At 33.6% G+C, this 18,446-nt stretch overlaps 1 protein-coding gene across 1 annotated transcript in view; it reads left to right on the top strand.

The window, feature by feature from the left end:
* SGCZ (sarcoglycan zeta) overlaps positions 1 to 18,446 on the top strand; it is a 177,489-nt gene that overhangs the window by 136,155 nt on the left and 22,888 nt on the right. Inside the window, 1 exon segment of the mRNA XM_059470679.1 lies at positions 17,630 to 17,702. Coding sequence (XP_059326662.1) covers positions 17,630 to 17,702 — 73 coding nt within the window.

Raw genomic sequence — 18,446 nt, 5'->3', positions numbered from 1 at the left:
TGTGTCTCTCTGCAGCTATAGAACAAGAATATCTGTTTGATTTTTACTTCTCTTATTTAAATCTTAGTTCAAAATTTTCTTCCCTTTGCTTTTATTTAATTTTTCTTTTACCTGCAATAAGATCTCTGTAAGATACTCTTGAAACAGAACTGTACTGGTGAACCTTGTTCCTGAGAGTGCAAGCACACATCATGAGGCAGCTTTATCCTCATATCCAGAACACTTTTGAGAAAGATTAAAAATCCCTTAGGTCAGCGTACCTTTTCCTGAGACAATGCTGTGAAATAAACTTATATAAAAGCCTTCACTGGAGGGCTCTGTTAGTATAGTTTGTTTGGGTTTTTTCTCTTTTTCCTTGAAGCAAACTTGTAGTTAGCAGCTGTATAAGAAGGATGAAGGAACCTGGAATTCACCTAGTTTTAGTCAAACTGCACCTACTTTTTTTGACAATGTAAATGAGGTTTTTTCTGTTTTGTCTTCCAAGATGGGTTTCTTAGTTAAGGCTAAATGCACACTAACAGAAATTCTCTTTTTTCCCATTCAACTCATACTTTTCTATCCAAATTTTACAAACATTTTGCTTTGTAAAAAGGTATTTCTCTATGATTTCAAAGAAGAAGAGACAGTGATTTAACTCTCATGTTGTCTCCTACAAGTTCTTTTGATCTATGTAATTCCTTCATTTTTCCATAATGTTCTTTATTTAAACATGATTTTACTCTGACCCTTCTTCTGAGACCCATAAAAACTATAGTATAATTTCTTTTGTTCCAGGTCTACATAGCTTCTATGTCAGTCATTCTTGCACATGTGGCTTTTTATGTTTATTAATTATCCTTTAAAAAGGCAAAGCAAAAATAGATTTACAATTTAAATTGGATAGGTCGTCATTCAGAAGCCATTGCTGTTCTGCAGTCAAATCCAATTATGTTTTCTAGATGTTGCAAATCAGCTACATAATTTTTTCTAAATAACCCAGTCTAAATTGTTTGGAAAATACTACTTACTTTTAAATAAATTGAATTATTCTTGTTTACTACTACTTAATTTCTGGATTATTTTTGTTCTTACTGCTGCATATCTGGGTGGTGTAGTTTCTTTTAGCCCAGGACTTGGATAGAACTGAATTTTTTTTATTATGATAATTAACATGACAACAGTAATACTTTTTCTCTAAAAAGAAATAAGGAGCTACTTAGAAAATTTTTAGTTATAGTTTTACCAAGATTTTAGTTCTGTAGAGTTCAACCACTCCATAATTTTTGGAAACACAAATTTCTCAGATAGATCAAGCTCCACGTCTGTATTGTATGACCTGATCTAATTGGTTGAAGATCACTTTTTCCCATATTTCAAACATAGAAATAGTTCTCACTGGGGGAATTGCAGTTGTACAAAGGTCTGCACATTATTGGTTGCAGTGCTGGGAGAAACAAAAGAGGCATAAAAAAATTGCAGGTCATTATGACTTCCTAAGACCCTTCTTCATTGTCAAATAGCACGATCATGTGGAAAAATGGAAGTTGGAAAAGGACAGTAGAGCACATACAGTGGTAGCTTTCTCAGATTAATAGCAGGATGTATATAGGGCAAATATACTTTTACATCAAAACACTGTCAGGAAAACGTATGTGAAGGGCTGCAAGTGTCGTTTTCATTACACTGAAGTATATGCTTACAGTGGGTTCAGTCTGGCTTTTGATCAGTCATTGACTTCCCTAGATGAAAGATGAGAGCCTTGATGTGTCAAGGAAGCTTCAGAAGGTTCCAGCATACCTATATTCCAATAATATTCTGATAATAATCAGAATTAATACGCGGAGGAGTGCATCAATACTTCAGTTTTGTTTTAAGACTATGCTGCAGGACTGGGAGTCTGCAGGTAATTGAAATATGGAAAGGTCTTCCAGGGTAGTTAAAAGGAAATGATAAAGTAGAAGTATGGCTTATGGCTATAAAAAGGAAATATGACAGAATTATGAGGAAATATATGTGAATTGCAAATTAGGTTGGAGAAGTAGAAATAAAATATTTATAACAAGTACTGAAATGTAGAAAAATAACTTATTATTTGATATATGTGGTTATTACAGTAGACTTATATCTAGTGCATTGTGAGACTGAATAGGAATTTCAGTGTGAATGGGATAGAAGGTCTTGGATTTTCCAGGTTCAGTGGGTGGATTGCTGTTCAGGACAGATGGAGTTTGGAGAGTGAAGTGGCATAAGATGAAGGGAAGCATTTAATCATTTTAAGGTGGCTTATGGAGCCCTATTATCTGACCACAGTAATACAGTATTTGATGCGGTACTAAAATTTAATCCTTTAAGCAGATATGACAAATTCTTGGTATCCTGAACACTGAGTGAACCTGAAATCTTTTGTCGTCATCTGTCAGTAACAAAAATGCATCACATATATAGGATTTCTTGGTTTCCTGAGTAATGAATACATTAATATGTACTCCAGTGATGAATAAGGTTTCTGATGAGTTATTTAGCACTTAATGTCTATTCTTGCCTTTAAGGGAGCTCTGACTGAAAGATATTATTGTGGTAGTCTAACCACTTGACAAAACAACCTGTCAGGGCATGACTCTGGAGGTACAGCTACAGAGCTGATTACAATCACATTTATATATCTGACTCAAACCTCTCTATGAAATGAAAGCTTAATGGGCAGACTAAAAATGGTGAGAATAAATAAATGAATAAATAATTTTTTTTATCCAGGACATTGCTTAAATAAATTTATATCTTCTATTTAAGGGTAGAATGCACCCAGCCAGCTCAAACTCCAAGCAGTGTGTACTTACACCAGCTTGGAGGTGACTGTGTAGACTGTTGGAAGAATACATTAACCTAAGGATAGTAACAGTTTATTGGCAAAATAAAGGTTTTGATTTTTGGCACTTAAAATTGTAGGGAAGCAAAAGAAGAATTGGTCTCAGAAACGTATGTAAAGTGAAATAAGTCTTGGTAAAAGGAATTTTTCTGAAAAGGGAATAAACCAAAAAAGCAGACAAATGTGCAGAGAGTTCTGTCAGAACAAGAAAACATAGTCAGTTCCTCTACAGCCATTTCAGTGAAAAATACTTATCTTGCCTGTTCTGTAGACTGAGAAATAGAAGAAGATAGCATATAGTCAGGCCAAAAAAAAGGAAAAGAAAAAAGCCCAGTCAAATAACACTCTTTCACAATAAAGGTAGAAGAAAATCATCTCCTAGCTAGAGAGTCAACCTTTCTGTAATCCATAGTTTTTTAATAACTCTCCTTAAGTAATCAACTTATTTTTTTCCCCTTTTTTCATGATAACATCAGTTACAAGAGAAGACAGATTTTAATCCTTTCTTCTCATTCTGGGCTGTTATCCATTTAATTCTGTTAAATAGGGTTTATTTTTTTAAAGCTGATTCTGTTCTTGTCTGAGCTGTTGCTTTGCAGAATGCAGCCAGCAGTTTTTCAAGGTTAGTGAATGAACATTTTCCTTGCTCTGGTACAGAGCAGCATCAATCCAGAGGCTGGTTCAAACTTACCAAGTGAATCTGATTTTCAGGTTAAACCGTTAACACCAAGATTAACACCAATATCCACTATTGGATATTTGTGGCCAATGTAAGAATTAATGCTTTTAGGAAAAACGTCCAATTTCTGCATCATATGCCTAATCATATTCTGTGTTTCCTGCTGAAGGACTGTGTAAAGTCTACAGATGCAATTTAAAATACTTCTAGTTTGAGGTATCAGAATTACACCAGGCAAATCCACATGAGCTAGAGAAGCGTCAAAGCTCAGTGGAAAATTGCCCCACTTTTAGTAAGCTAACTTTTAAATCAAACCAAAAAGAGCATTTGGTTCCAAATACTCACACTATAATGGTGACACTACAGGCCAAAGAATTTTTGCTTTGTCCTGGAGCAGTATTCTCATTGGGTGCTAGAAGATGAAATCATTTGGATTTCAATTTTTAAAGCTTTCAGAATAGGAGAAATACTATTACTTTTTCAGGAGATATTGTTGGCATCTGACTTTTCACTAAGAATAAACTGATGTACATCTTACTGTAAGACATGTAATGCATGTCAGAAGTGCACTGCATTTTCTCTGACTTATGTTAGAAAGCCCTGCTAAATGGCATTTTTCTTTTTATTGAACCTTAAGCAAATTTTTATCCCAACTTTCCAACAAACTAATTTATTTAGTAATCACAAACTGCATGGTGAGATTATAGAAGCATTTGTCATGACATACATCATCCTTTACAAACTTACATGAATCGACTCTAAATTTAGGTGGAAAGTAGCAGAAAGCCTCACATGAAGGTTTGAGGGCTGTTTGAGTCTGTGGCAGTCACAGTTTGATTCAAAGCCTTACTCAGAGGAAAAGTTAGCTCACCACCAGTAACATCTTGAACTTCACTGTTTTCCCTAGTTCAGTTTATAAAGCAGGTATGCAGGTAAAGCTGTGAAAAACATTGATTCCAATAACGTCTCCTCTGCAATCCATTTCAAATCTTATTCATAGCAGACTCCTATAAGCTAGGAATAATTTTGCACACAAAAAGCAACTCCAGAAAAAAATATTTAAACAAAAACAAAAAAAAAATGGCCTGCAGCTTTCAGCCTACATTGTGAATTTAAATTCCTATCCTCATTGTGGCTAATGATGAGTTTAAATTTCACAGTGTCTGACAGCATTAAATTCAGCACACCAAGACACAAACATAGTAAGCTATTATTCTGGCTGTAGAAAAATATCGTCTATATATATATAGGAGTTTGTATTTGAATTGTGTATTACAATGTGGCTTTGCTCAAGGCTCAGAAAGTACATATGTATGGGTTATGAAGTTTAAGAAGTATAGATAGAAATGCCTAAAAATTAAGAATAGGTAATGTAAATTCTATAAGTAAGAGGTGGTAAAAATCAACACATATTCTATGAAAGACATGAAATTATCTGTGGTAAAAATTATCTCACAAAAATAGAATGAAGAAAAATACCTCAATATCCAGGCAGAGATGGATGCATCTAAAAGCTATATAACTACTCTGAGATACAAAATAAATTATTATTTGTACTTCATGAGTATTGAAGAAAGGGCAAATAACCTATGTGGTAATGTTGACCACCAAACAAAAAAAAATTACACAAATTAGGTTTTTGATAAAGAAAATGAATTATCTAATGCATAGGGCCTGGTGACAACATTTTGGAATATTTGGGGCCCTCTTATTTCTTTTAACTTCAAAAGACTTTTAACTTTGGAGACCAACATCCATTAAGGGAAAAAAAATAAAATATCAAGATTGTAAAAAAAAAATATACAGATTTTAAGGACGACACAGTTTTGAAAAAGTAATGTGAGAAGTGTTGCTGAGAACGTGAAGCTGAAAAGAAGTCTTAAAATTATTTCAAACTAAAACATCCCCTGCTCCAAAGTTATAGGGAAAAACAACAGCAAAATAAAATCAAATTGACTTCTAGCGGTCAATTTTCAAACCTCAAAATAATCCTAAGTAATACTTAAAGGTACCCCCAAAAAAAGATTTAGAAAGCATTTTGATCAAAGGTCAAAAGCATCATGTGAAACAAGAAAATCAAATATGAAGCTAGAATGTGTAAACAGGAGTAGGCCCTGAAGATCTTCTCACCTTTTTCACACTGGCAAGGTCCTCTTCAAAGAGTTTAGTCCTGTTTGGTGCACCATTGTTCAGTAAACTGGATAGAGCCAACAGCCATGGGACTGGTTAGTTGTCCAGAAAAAATTATTTCTGAGGAAGCAAGAAGTTGGTGCTGTGCAGCTTGAAGAAAAAACATCTTAAAGAGAATTTCATATCAGTCTTGAGGCCCTGAGAAACAATGTGTTGTAAAACAAGGGATGCTATCTCTCAGTTAAAAGCCAAAATCCAAAAATAACACCCAAACAAAATAAAACAACCACCCCCAACCAACAAAAAAAACCACCAAAAGCCCCACAAAATACCTCACGCCAACTAATCAACCAAATATACACAAATCTTTTAAATGAAAGAATAGAGGATTAGGGAAATAATTTGTCTATAGAGAATGTGGAATTTCCTTCATTTTTTACTTCACAGCTAATTGTATCATCTGTTGAAGATTAACTGGTTTTTGAACTTGATTTGGTTTTGAACTTAATGATCAGAGAGGAATAAGCCTTAGCAGAGCTCAAATAGTTCCTTTTTATGTCTAGTCACAAGTCATCTAAGATAAATTCAGTAAAATTTTTTCTTTATAATTTTAGTTTTTACTAACATATTAGATACAGTCCTCTTCATTGTAGTTTTATTTATATTCCTTAGGGTTTTTTTTTTAAGCTATAACACATTGGTTAGAATGAAATGTGGGTAGCATGACAAAAAAGCCAGAGATCACTACATGCATTTGCATGTAGGTTAATTGCTTTTGGGATGTATTGTCAACTTCACTTTTGACTGAAATTTGGTACAGTGAGGGGAAGGTGAGAAAGCTGCTTAAATAAGGAGACTTTATTATGAGAAAGGATAGAATGAATGAGCTTAGCAAGGTAAAGCAGTCAGAGGAAGGATCCTCTCTTTTCAGAAACTCATCATGCTGAAGCTGGTAGCCCACACTAAACCTGCGCATCCATGCTTCCTGATGTCATATGTTACAGTCATTGTTAAACTGAACTGAATATAAAGAGCTGAATATAAATTTTACTGGTTTAGTACCTGAAGAACACTTGTGCTGATCCTGACAATACTAATATCATATACATATCCTGAGAATACTAATATCAGTATAGTATAGTGGGATAGGATTATCTACCTCTTCATACTTAGGAAGCATTAGAATTCAGTTTTATGGTAACTCTTCTTTAGCATATACCTTGATTTTTATTGAAGCTGTCAGATTTGTAAAACATTTGAACCTTATTTTGTGAGTATGCTAGAAAAGCACTGCTAGAGAGTAGATTAGAGCACACATATTTACGGACACACATGTACAATCATGTACAAACAAATGCCTTCCAGTCCTTACAGGCAGACTTATCACTTTACAAATGCCAAAATGTCATTTGGGTCAAGTAGAGAACTTTCCCTTAAGTATCATCATTCTAAAGCAAATTGATTCATAAAGTGTGATAGAAATGACAGCAAGTTACACTACTTATGATGTAAAAGGGTATTTTCCTGTCCTTTATCTACATCACTGTCTGCAAAGTGTGTTGTGTTGATCAGAGATCTAGATAACAGCAGCATGGAAAATTTTAAAAGTACTTGAATATTGTACTATGACCTCAGATGCTTCCAAGTTCATCAAAGCAAGATGCTGGAAGTAGACAAAAGCTAGGTTCAGTTGAAAAATTCCTGTCCCAATTTCTGGTTGAAAGCATGAGGTGAGATTGTTAGTTGCATCTGAAAGTCTCTTCTCATCAAACATCAAAGGAAGATAGTTTTTTAAAAGGTATTTATTTTCATATCAAGCAAGCCAATTGTATTATTTTTGGTATTTTTATCCTAGCAGCATTACCAATTGATGGACTACTTTTTAAATCTGTTTTTACACTCTCAGTGTAGAGCAGGGAAAATAGATAAAGCATATTGTGCAGAAAGAGTATCTATCAACAAGTTTGTTTCATGTTTTAGCTGTCAGAACTGTTTTCAGGCTTTTTAGAGTTGCAATTTTTTTACTTGTTGCTGTCATTCTTGGACTTTTCTCCCTGGTTTATATTTAGATTTGCAAAGAAAGGAAAAGACAATTAGAATTTCTGAATTTGAATTTTTAATGAAAACACTCTCTTTTTTTTTTTCTTCTTGACAGTAAATCTAACACTAACTCAGAACAATTCCATTTAGACAAAAAATTAATGCAAAAAATTATATAGATACTAAATAGAATTTTAATGTAAAACAGAAAAAGGAGCAGAGGGAATATTGTGCTGGAAAAACCAGAATATTTTACTTACAGTGATGTCTAGAGGCCAGAGGGAGTCTAAAGGGCAAGGAAGATTAAATCTAAAAGTATATTCCTTTGGAAGGTGTGAGAATAAAAGAATAGAGGTTTTCCCAGTCACGTTCTCTTCAGTGTAAGCTGAAAGGCTGGAGTGGTAAGCATCATGACAGTTTATTAAGTGGATAATATAGAGAAATACCTCTTACAGTTTATCTGAAGAAAAGACAAAATAAAAAAGATTTTCTTTGTCTCTGAAACTGTCTCTGAAACTAGTATGAGCTTTTGTTGATAGTTGGAGAAAGGAAATATATTTTTCTGTGTTTTTAACTTACAAATGATAAAGCAAAATAACTAATTTCATGATGACTTTCAAATTGTATGACAGTCTGTTTCCTAGGCATGACTGTCATGGTGCCCAAGATTTAGTTTTCTGTTCTGAAAATGCCTGAATATAATGTATATAATCCTGAAGAGGATGTGAATAACAGATTTCTCTGGCAGCTGACCGCACTGAATTTTGATGCTGCACTAAACCCTGCTTTGTTAGTTTGAGCTAGACATGCATTGTTATGTAGCAAGGCAGTGGAAAGAGCTTAAATCTTAAAAGTCTGAATTTATGATAGGTATGTGAAAGATGAATTTATGGTAGTTGTATTGCAGCAGTGATGAGAGTGTGATTTTTGAGTCTCTCCTGACTCACAAACAGTAAAAGAGCAAAGACAAGATGAAGGTTTTGCCACAAGACTCACAGCAGAGCTGGACTGTTGCAACATTTGCCAAGTAATCTGAATTGTGGTCATAGTCTGAGTCCTGCATGCTGCTCCTTGGTGATGTAGAAGGAACTGCTGAGACTGGCACTGATAAATTGCTCTGTGACCAGCTCAGTCCCACCTTGAAAATGGAGTGGTAGATCTAGCAGTAAATTACTGCCATAAACCCTCTTCCTACAGCATCTGCAAGGTATGTGGCACATCTCTTGTAGTTCTTGCCTGAAAAAATCATCTGAGTCTTTGGCAAAAGACGCATATTTCAGCCAACTTTCCCATATTACTCTATGCTTTAGTATCTCATCCTTTCCTGCAGAAAAGGCTGTCTTTGCCATGGTTAGTACACATAACAAATAGGCTCATGTTTGCTAACCCAGCCATTGGTGGCTTGCAGTCACTGCAGTTAATTGGTTTGAAATACAGCTGCTTCCATTTTGTTGCTAAATTAAAAGCATAGCTTCACAGCTATGCAGACTTGAAGGTGAGAATATTAAGTGACAAAATTACTGTTCCACATTCACACTTCCACTCACAGCTGCAGAATTTCCATTTAAAACTGCAATAAAAGTTACCTAATTCCAGGTTTAAATGTATTCATCTATGTAATTTACTTTTAGAGAGAAAACCAGAACATTAATAAAAAGCAGGAACAGGAACTCATAATAGGTTATAATCACTAGTGCTAATATCAAATAGAAACCTTTTAACAACCTCATAGGGAATTAATATTATAGCTTCATTTTATTTCTAGTATCTGAAAAATAAAAAAACTTTCAATAATTTGAGTTGCTAGTATTTTTGTTGCATTTTGGTCTAATAGGCACCAAAATTTATTACATCCACATATCCCTGTTTTGGCGTTGTGGAAATACACATAAGAATTCGTCACGGATTTTAATTTTTGCACGTATTCAGAAATATTTGGAAGCATTTGAAAACTTTACAAATACATACTATGTACTTGCATATGATGTACTTCTACAGGGTGCACAAAAACACTTATCTAAATATCTGATTATAATTTATCAATGGCATGCTAATTCCAATACAGTAAAAATACTATAGTACAGATATTTAAAAAATCTGGTTGATTGTCCTGCTGCTTTGTGGCCTCCTTAGCATAAATAAAACAACATACTAAAATGTATGAATGCAGCAGTAATTCTAATACACTCATAACAATTCATCAGTATGTTACAGTAATGGTAAAGAGAACAGAAATAAATGCACATTTACATGTGGCACAGGGAACTTACCTTTAAAAGGTGAATGTGGTACCCTATGAAGCAGTCAAAATGCTAAGGATAAGAAACTTAGATGACTTCTGATATGGTTATAGTGAGATTTCCAAACAAGATTTTCCCAATTTAGATGAAATTCAGATCAATTGCTGATCAGGTGTTGAAGGCAAAAGCTTCAAGGTGCTTGGGTTGTCTGCATTGTTGCTCTAGTCTCAGTCCATTATCATTAGTAACTAACCTCTAGAGATGCCAATTTCTCCATTTTGGCTGCAGATAAAATATAGGTAATCTATGTTCCTACTTTAAACATCTAAGTGGCTAGACTTATTGGACAAATTCCTGATAAATTCCTCTGAGCTTTAACTTTTCAAAATCATACTATTTATTTATGGAATATCATCGCTGAAGGGAAACTACCCTTTACTTTTATCAGAAGCTGATCATAAATTATTTTATTTCAGAGCTTTTTGAAGCAGATGCATCCTTGCCTGTATCAAAACTAGTGTGGCCAGCAGGACCACAGCAGTGCTGGTCCTCTGTACTCAGCACTGGTGAGGCCACACCTCGAGTGCTGTGTCCAGTTCAGGGCACCTCACTTCCAGAAGACACCAAGGTGCTGGAGCATGTCCAGGGAAGGGCAGTGGAGCTGGTGCAGTGTCTAGAGAGTGAGGACTGCGGGGAGCAGCTGAGAGATCTGGGATTGTTTAGCTCTTTTTGAAAGATGATGGGTGGGTCTCTTCTCTCCAGGGACTCGTGACAGGACTGGTCAGGTTCTCAGGTTACACCAGGGGAGGTTCAGGTTGGACATCAGGAAGAATTCATGCACTGAAAGGGCAGTCAAGCATTCCAGTGGGCTGCCCAGGGAAAAGATGGAGTCACCATCCCTGGAAATGTTCAAGAAATGACTGGACATTACAATTAGTGCTGTGGTGAATTGTCAAAGTGGTGATCAGTCAAGGCCTGGGCTTGATTATCTTGGAGGTCTTTTCCAACCTTAATGGTTATATGATTCTATGAAATTGGATGGACATTCCTGGCTAAGTTTTGAGGGTGAGCAGATGTATTTTCCAGAAAACTGCAAAATGGGAAATTATTGCAATTTGTTCTTGAAACTGGGCGAGAAACATTTTTCTCATTCTCCCATTTTGTAGTTGGGATATCCAAGTTTATGTACCATTTATTTACATTCCAGGTGAGTCCTCTGGTTATGAAGATATTGACTGTTGTTTGAAAGTCTTCTTATTCATTGATTCATTCATTTTTCATCAGGGAAACAACAATTCTGCTTTGAAACTCATTAACTATTCATCAGAGCATAAGCCTGAGTGTTCCAAAATCTAGGATTATCTACTAAAACAAAGTGAAAATGTGATATTTTTTACTTATTAAATATGAAAACAATCCCATTTAATTCTATCTTATGAATGTAGACAGGGACACTTTTTGTGTCTGATGAACTATAATGAACCCAAAATAATTTACACAGTTTTAAGAAAAGTGCAAGTCCAAATTATTATTTATATGACAAGATGATTAATTTTAAGTGGGGAGGGGTTGGTATTAGAAATTATTTACTGTGAAATCTCAATATAATCTTTAAGTCTATTCTTATATCTAGCTGTTGTAAATTTTCAAGGAGACTGAATTTATTCAAGCAGAAAATGATTGTATTTCATCATTTTCATTGTCATGTGTATCTCCGTCTGCCATACCTAATAGGGGAAAAAGTAAAAGATATTGCAGAAATTATTATGTTTTTAAAATCTCTTTTCTCTAAACCCCCTATATATATTTCAATTTCATTCATGTTTTGAGGAACTATTCATATTTAATGTGACTTTTCAGCAGTTTCATTTACATTTGTTGGATTTTTCATCTCAGAGGGAGCATTTAGAACAGTAATTTCCAATTATTAATTGAATTGTGTTACTGCTATTCTCAGTCTAGATTTTATTCAAATAGATTTACCTTTTCAGAAAATTAAATCAAGTGGTAGCCAAACATAGATTTTGGATGTGAATCTTCAAACAATTCCATGGATAAGAAACTGGGCAAATAGTCACAATCCAGTTTAATTTGCAGTGCAAGACAAGAGGTGTCTCAACTGCCCACCATTAGGAATCTATGTTTCAAATGTTTGTACTTAATAAGTGAAGATGTTATTTAAGAAGATAAATACTGACTGTTGCAATTTTGCAAGTATTTCCCGGAGTTGCAATTTGCTTTGATCAAAATTTAGCTCACTGAAGATGCTGAATTTTAATTTATTGGGGAAGTTGTTCTAATTTAAATGAAAGGCTTAGTAAGAATCTTTGCTTCGGTAGAACTCCCATACAGAAAATATGCATCACAAATTAGTCATATTCAAGTGCTTTGAGTTAAATCTAAATCAGTCCATTTAGAATTTACTTTTTAATAACAGCTTACCTCTGAAGATTTAGTTTATAAGTAAAAAACTGCATCAAGTCAGGGTGTACTACAACCTCCCACCTATAATATACCTCATATATATGGCCACATCAGTATCATATCTGAATCCTTCATATTTAATATTAGTCAGTTTTGCTGCTGAGGGACCCTGCAAGATTGAAATGCCAGCAATCATGTCAGTCATGTTTTCAGAAAATAACTCATTTACTTTCATTTTAGTCATATCTCCATAGCAAAAATCCAGTTGAATCTTACTTTTTAGTACAAGTATCTAGCTAAATTACACTTCAAGTAACTTAAAAAATCTTTAAGAAATCTTTAAGAAGTCTTTAAGAAATGCATGACCAACATGAGGGTCAGAAGCTTCATTCCTAATCATCCCAAAATGAACTATGATAACTGGGCTTTTACAAAAGAAGGAACAAACATTTTATGTCATCTTTTAATGATCATTGGTTTGCGTAGTTGCTTAGTTCTGTTTTGTTTCTCCAGTCTGGCAGTGATTAGCTCATTTAAGGTCTTATTGTTAAACAACAGCTTTCAAGGTTAATTAAAAAACCTTTTAAATTTTATCTATGTACATATGATAAAATAATTAAGATTTTTTTATTGCAATTTAATTTTTAGAACATAAAAGTTCCAACTGAAAACACATACAACACAGTCTGTGTTTTTAAGATCTCTTGAATGGTAAAAAAAGTTGTGATTATCCATCCCTCTTTGTGACATCTGTCAGTGCTTTAACTTAGCTAATTAATGTGCAAAAAATAAAATTGCAAGCTTCAAAAATAATAAATGTTTTACAAACCCTTCTTTAAAGTCTGTAACTCAGTGGAAAATTTGACATCCCAGTCTAGTACTTGCATAGTCCCAGTAACTGATGTTCCTTGATGTTTCTGAAAAACCTAGTGAAAAATCAAGGTAAAACTGAGCTGCATATGTGATGCTGCAATGGCATGTAGTTTGTACACATCAAAATGATTCACAATTCCATTGTCAGGTAATTTGCTTGCATGAATGATGTGAAGGAGTGGGATAATGGTAATATGTGGGTCATTTTCCACAGCAAAATACTTCATTACTTTTTAGTTCTTGCCTTATCAACTCCTAAGCCAGCATTCTTTTCACAAAAAAAACCAAACAACCAAAAAACAAAAAACGCACACTCCAACAAGCTCCCCCATAAAACCAACCAAACCAACCCAAAACAGAAAAAAACCCCAGCTCGGTCTTTTCATCCTAGTTAATTACAGAGCCACTGAAAGATACTGTTTTGTGATGAAAGTTAACTATTCAGAAAGTATGAAAGGGTTATTTGCTGGTTAAATAAATGAAAAAAACTTCCTCAGCATGCACATGCATAAGCAAATATAATCCAGAACCGAATGCCAATGTTGCATTTCTATTTTTTTCAATGACACATGTTATTTTCCAGAAGCTGAATTTCAGAAACCAGTAAGCTGAGCAGAAATTAGTAGTCTATACTGGTCTTTCTGAATATTCCATTTCAGCAGAAATGTGTGACTGTTTTTGCTTGTAGCAAAAGCCCAATTTTGATTTGTGCTGTATAATGTTTCTTAAAGGTCTGGTGTTTATAACTCTGTTTTAAAAGATAAAAAGGTTTCTCTATAAACACAGAATGGAACTTTTGGCCTCTTACCTGGCTTGTGCTGTTTACTGAGTTTTCTCCAGCAACCTCTATAACAACTGGTATTTTTTGATCAGTAATTTAGCTGCACAGATGCTTCTTTCTTGGTGAAGTCTTTACTTAACTCATTCCCTTCAACTAGAAGCTGGAGGGGTTGGTTCAGTTACACTTACAATTTTGATTTTAGATCCTTTGCACCTACTTCATAGCTTTGTGATTTTATTTCCTCTAAAATGTTCACTTCTTATAGTTATGCATTCTAACTCATGTTCCATTGAATTCAGTTCCCTAACTACTTTCTTTTGAGCTGTACTTGAAAGGGCTTTAAGGTTCGAGCCTTTACTTTTTGTACCTTTTTTGTATTCATTCATATTTCACTAGAATTTCACTCTTCTCAAAGTAGTTCTTAGCTATGATTCTGTAAGTCTGGGAATATAGTTATTAGAACATTCACTTATTTCTGTAATAAATAACTATTTTAACATTGTAACTTATCAAATACTTAAAGTATATTTCTTTCATTTAGAAAATAGTGCTATGGACTTTGAATTTGGTTTTATGGTTCTATTTATTTAGTTATGTCATTAGAAGCTACATGTATAGTAGCATTTCTTAAGAATACTGAACTACATGGTCCAGCTTCCCATTAAATTACTACAGATTTGCATATAGTAAATTGATAAAAAAAGATAATATAGTTTTTCTTCTGTATTTTTAGTAATGCTGATAGTCTTCTTTTTTCTTGACCCTACTGTTTAACTGCAGGAAACATATCAATAAATTCTGGTTGACTGATCTTTTTCACCTTTCTTACTAAAACCAAAATAATTTAAAGGTCTGCTTTTATTCCACTATGTAATAAAGGGAATTGGAGATATTCTTGAATTGTTGAAAGTAAATTTTTTAAGAATAAAGCATTTACTACAGGAACTGTTATACTGCTTTTGAAGTTGTATGAGAAGAAAAAAAAAACCCATTAATATTGCATTTTCAAATAGAAAAAGCAGCATATTTTGTTTGGTTTTAATTTAACTATATTTTATTTAATTATATCAGTTTATCTTTAATTCTACCAGCCTGGATTTCCAGTCTGCTTGAAAAACTTAGTCGTTCTATCAAATTTCTATTTTCTTAGGGAAGAAATGCCTTCTCATCTTTTAAAATAATGATGCTGAAAGTGAGGAGATACTAAAATTGGGTTATAACTAGCTGTCATTTAACTTTTGTTATAAGTCTTTGCCTGATAATACCTTTGTTACTTCTGATTCATTTAATGTCAGACTCAGAGTGAATTTTGTGCATCTTTGCATTGACAATATTCTTTCAAATATTACAGGCATGGTCTTCTTATAAGACCACGGCAACTCTGCATTCTGCTCACTTGTTTACATCTCCATATTCTGTTGCCACCTTCAAAAATAAAGAGGGCCCTTGGCACTGAAAGCATTTCATTTTACTGATGAAAATGGTGAATGGGATCTGGAAACACACTCTGATTTTGGATATTCAGCTCCCAGAGAGATTCCTCACAGATGGGGATGAGCTTTATTTTGAGTGGCAGAAGGCCTGGCTGTACAGACATGATATTCTGGTCTTTTAAAGGAAAGAGAAACTGAAGTCATTGCCAGATTTAAAAAACAGATTCTGTAGAGAACATTTAGGAATATTACTAGGAAAAAAGAAATGCTCGGTTTTTTCCTCCTATGGCTTTCCATAATTCATTAATTCATTACTCTTCCTCTCTTCAATACTCCATGCTAATAGACTACTGTACAATTAAATTTTTGGGGGGTGGGGTGAGTTGGTGGTTTTTTTTGGTTGATTGGTTATTTTTGTTTTCTTTTAATGAAGGTGGAATTTAGAAAATTATTACAAGGTTAAAGTTTGCTTAGCTTGGGGGTTTTTTGCCTCTTTCTCAGGCTATTTTCCTTTTAACACTAAAAACTAATGTTACCATTTTGGCATTTATAACCTCATTCTGCTTTTAAATCCTGGTAATGATTTGAAACTAAATATCATTGCTTAAATATAAAAGTACCTAACAGCTATCTTCTTTGACATCCATTTTTTCTGAAAAAAATTTGCTAAATATTTTAATATTTTAAAAATTGAAAATACTTTATTTTATTTAAAATACTGTAGCAATTAGAGTGGTGGCTGTGTTCTGCTGAGCACTTCTTGCAGACCTACCATGAGATATTGTAGGTATATTTTTAGGTCTACTCAGAATTCAAGTCTTAGAAACCTTCTGCTATTGGAATATAGCAATTAATTCAAGAATATTTAGTAATGAGCCATAGTTATCCCAGACAGTTTCCTTGATCTTATTTTGATAGAAGATAAATGCATTACCCATTTTGCACATTTTTATTGAGATCTTTCCCTTTTGCTAGAGGTTCTCCGTTGGAAAGACTTTCACTGCCTAGTTCTAGGCTATTTGCCTTACACAATGCCCAGTAAACCATCTTCAGAGAAGGAAAGCAAAAGTTATGTAAGTGGATGACAAAACATTGGCATTGGATAAACCAGGATAAACCAGTAAACAAGGATAGGCATGATGGTTGTCAGTGAGTGAAAAAAAGGAGGCAAATTTCAAGTGCCTAAAAACGTACAGAGGCTATCTCTATCTATTAAATGTAAAGTGAGGGTATAAATAACCTTTATGTCTTTAGTCCTTAGAGGGGGGATGTAAGAGAAATGCTGATTTTATAGTGCTGTTCCCTACATATAAATTTCTTGAGTTTTCTATTATTTTAACAAAGAACAAAGATCCTTATTATTTTTTTGTCTTTTGTTTCCCCCATCATTTTCTTTCAAGAAATGCATTTAAAATTTATTAAAGAATTGTCTTTTTCTGAAATAACTTAATACTAGAGTTGTATTTTTTTAATTGAAGAGGAGTTTCTCAATGAAAATTCTTACTTCTCTAATGAAAACTGTGGAGTTACCATATTCAACTTGGACCAGGTAGTATAAATCAAAATGCAATAGAGAAGAAATACAGATTTTAAAAACTGCTATCCATTTTCTTTGTCTGGATTTTAAATGCCCTGTAGGAGATACCTTAGTTTCCATTTCTAAAACAACACAAAGAACATTCCATGAGAATAAAATTTTTCACTGAGAAAGATCTGATAGAAAGAAACTCTGAAACTGTCAGATATCTACATTAAGCCAGCAACTTCAGGCAAAACTTATAAAAGCTTGGCATCTCAATTTAAGTAATCAAAATAACCAGAATGTAAAATGCAGCAGATATTTCTCTACTGCGTTTTTGCCACACCAATATATAATTTCCATTCTCTGTAAAATAATTGTTCTCCAAAATATGGAGACAAACATTCAGCCAAACCATTTCTGAAAAATTTGGATCTGACAGTGTTCCAGATTTCTATGTGTAAAAGCAGAAATCCAGAGCTTCACAGGATGTTGGTTCAGATTTTTATATAGAAATGAAAATGTAAATATGAAGAAAAATTTAAAATTATTAATAAAGGATTTTATCAGATATTTTTTCCTAATAGTGTCAATTTGTGGTTATATATTTCAATGTGTTTTTATTTTCCAAAGTAATTTTACTGTATTTTATTTATGTATTTTAGGCACGGAAGGGGCAGTGTTTGGGCACTCTGTGGAGACACCCCATATCAGAGCAGAACCTTCCCAAGACCTCAAGTAGGTGTTGTTCAAAAAGTTGCTTTAAAATCAAATATTCTCCAAAAAAATTAAGTCTGGATTAAAAGAACAATATCTGTATAGTAATATATATATTGCCTATTTAATGACTCATAGATACAAAAACCCTTATAGACTCCATTTTGTTAACTAGTCAAAAGACCCCCACAAACTCCCATTGCATGAAATGTAAAATATAGTGCTTTTTATATATGACCTGCCTCCCATAGTGGCATTCTTGAGAAATATATTTTCCCTAGAGATGGGAATTTTCAGGTGTTTGTAAGGTCCAGTGTGTGTAGCATTGTTCAATAGCATCAGACCAGTTTGATTTTTTATAAGCTGTTACAGAATATGTAGGCCAAGTTAAGTAAACTGTCCACAAATTTTTCCATTTAGCAATGTTTCTGGGTTGTTGGACATTTTAATACCAACACATACACTTTTTAAAAATTCATTACCAAGTGAGGCTACATTTCTAACTGTAAAATTTTTCTATATATAGTCAAAGTGGAGAAATAAGTAGATAGTAAAAGATTAAATTTAAAATTTACTAGGGAATCTGTAGAAAAGAAAACTTGGAAAAGTTTAAAATGAAAGCTTTGTTTTTGAAGTGCATGTATGTGCACTGCTAAGTACTAATCTGTGATTTATATAGATGCGATTCATAATGAGAATCACAGAAAATCAAAGGTCCTTCCTCATGTTACTCCCAGCAGAACTGGTGAGAAACAGTATAGGCTT

This window comes from Ammospiza nelsoni, chromosome 4, assembly GCF_027579445.1.
Source record: "Ammospiza nelsoni isolate bAmmNel1 chromosome 4, bAmmNel1.pri, whole genome shotgun sequence".
NCBI classification, from domain to species: Eukaryota; Metazoa; Chordata; class Aves; order Passeriformes; family Passerellidae; genus Ammospiza; species Ammospiza nelsoni.
The sequence above is the reverse complement of the archived record's forward strand: the minus strand, read 5'-3'. Positions and strand labels throughout refer to the sequence as shown.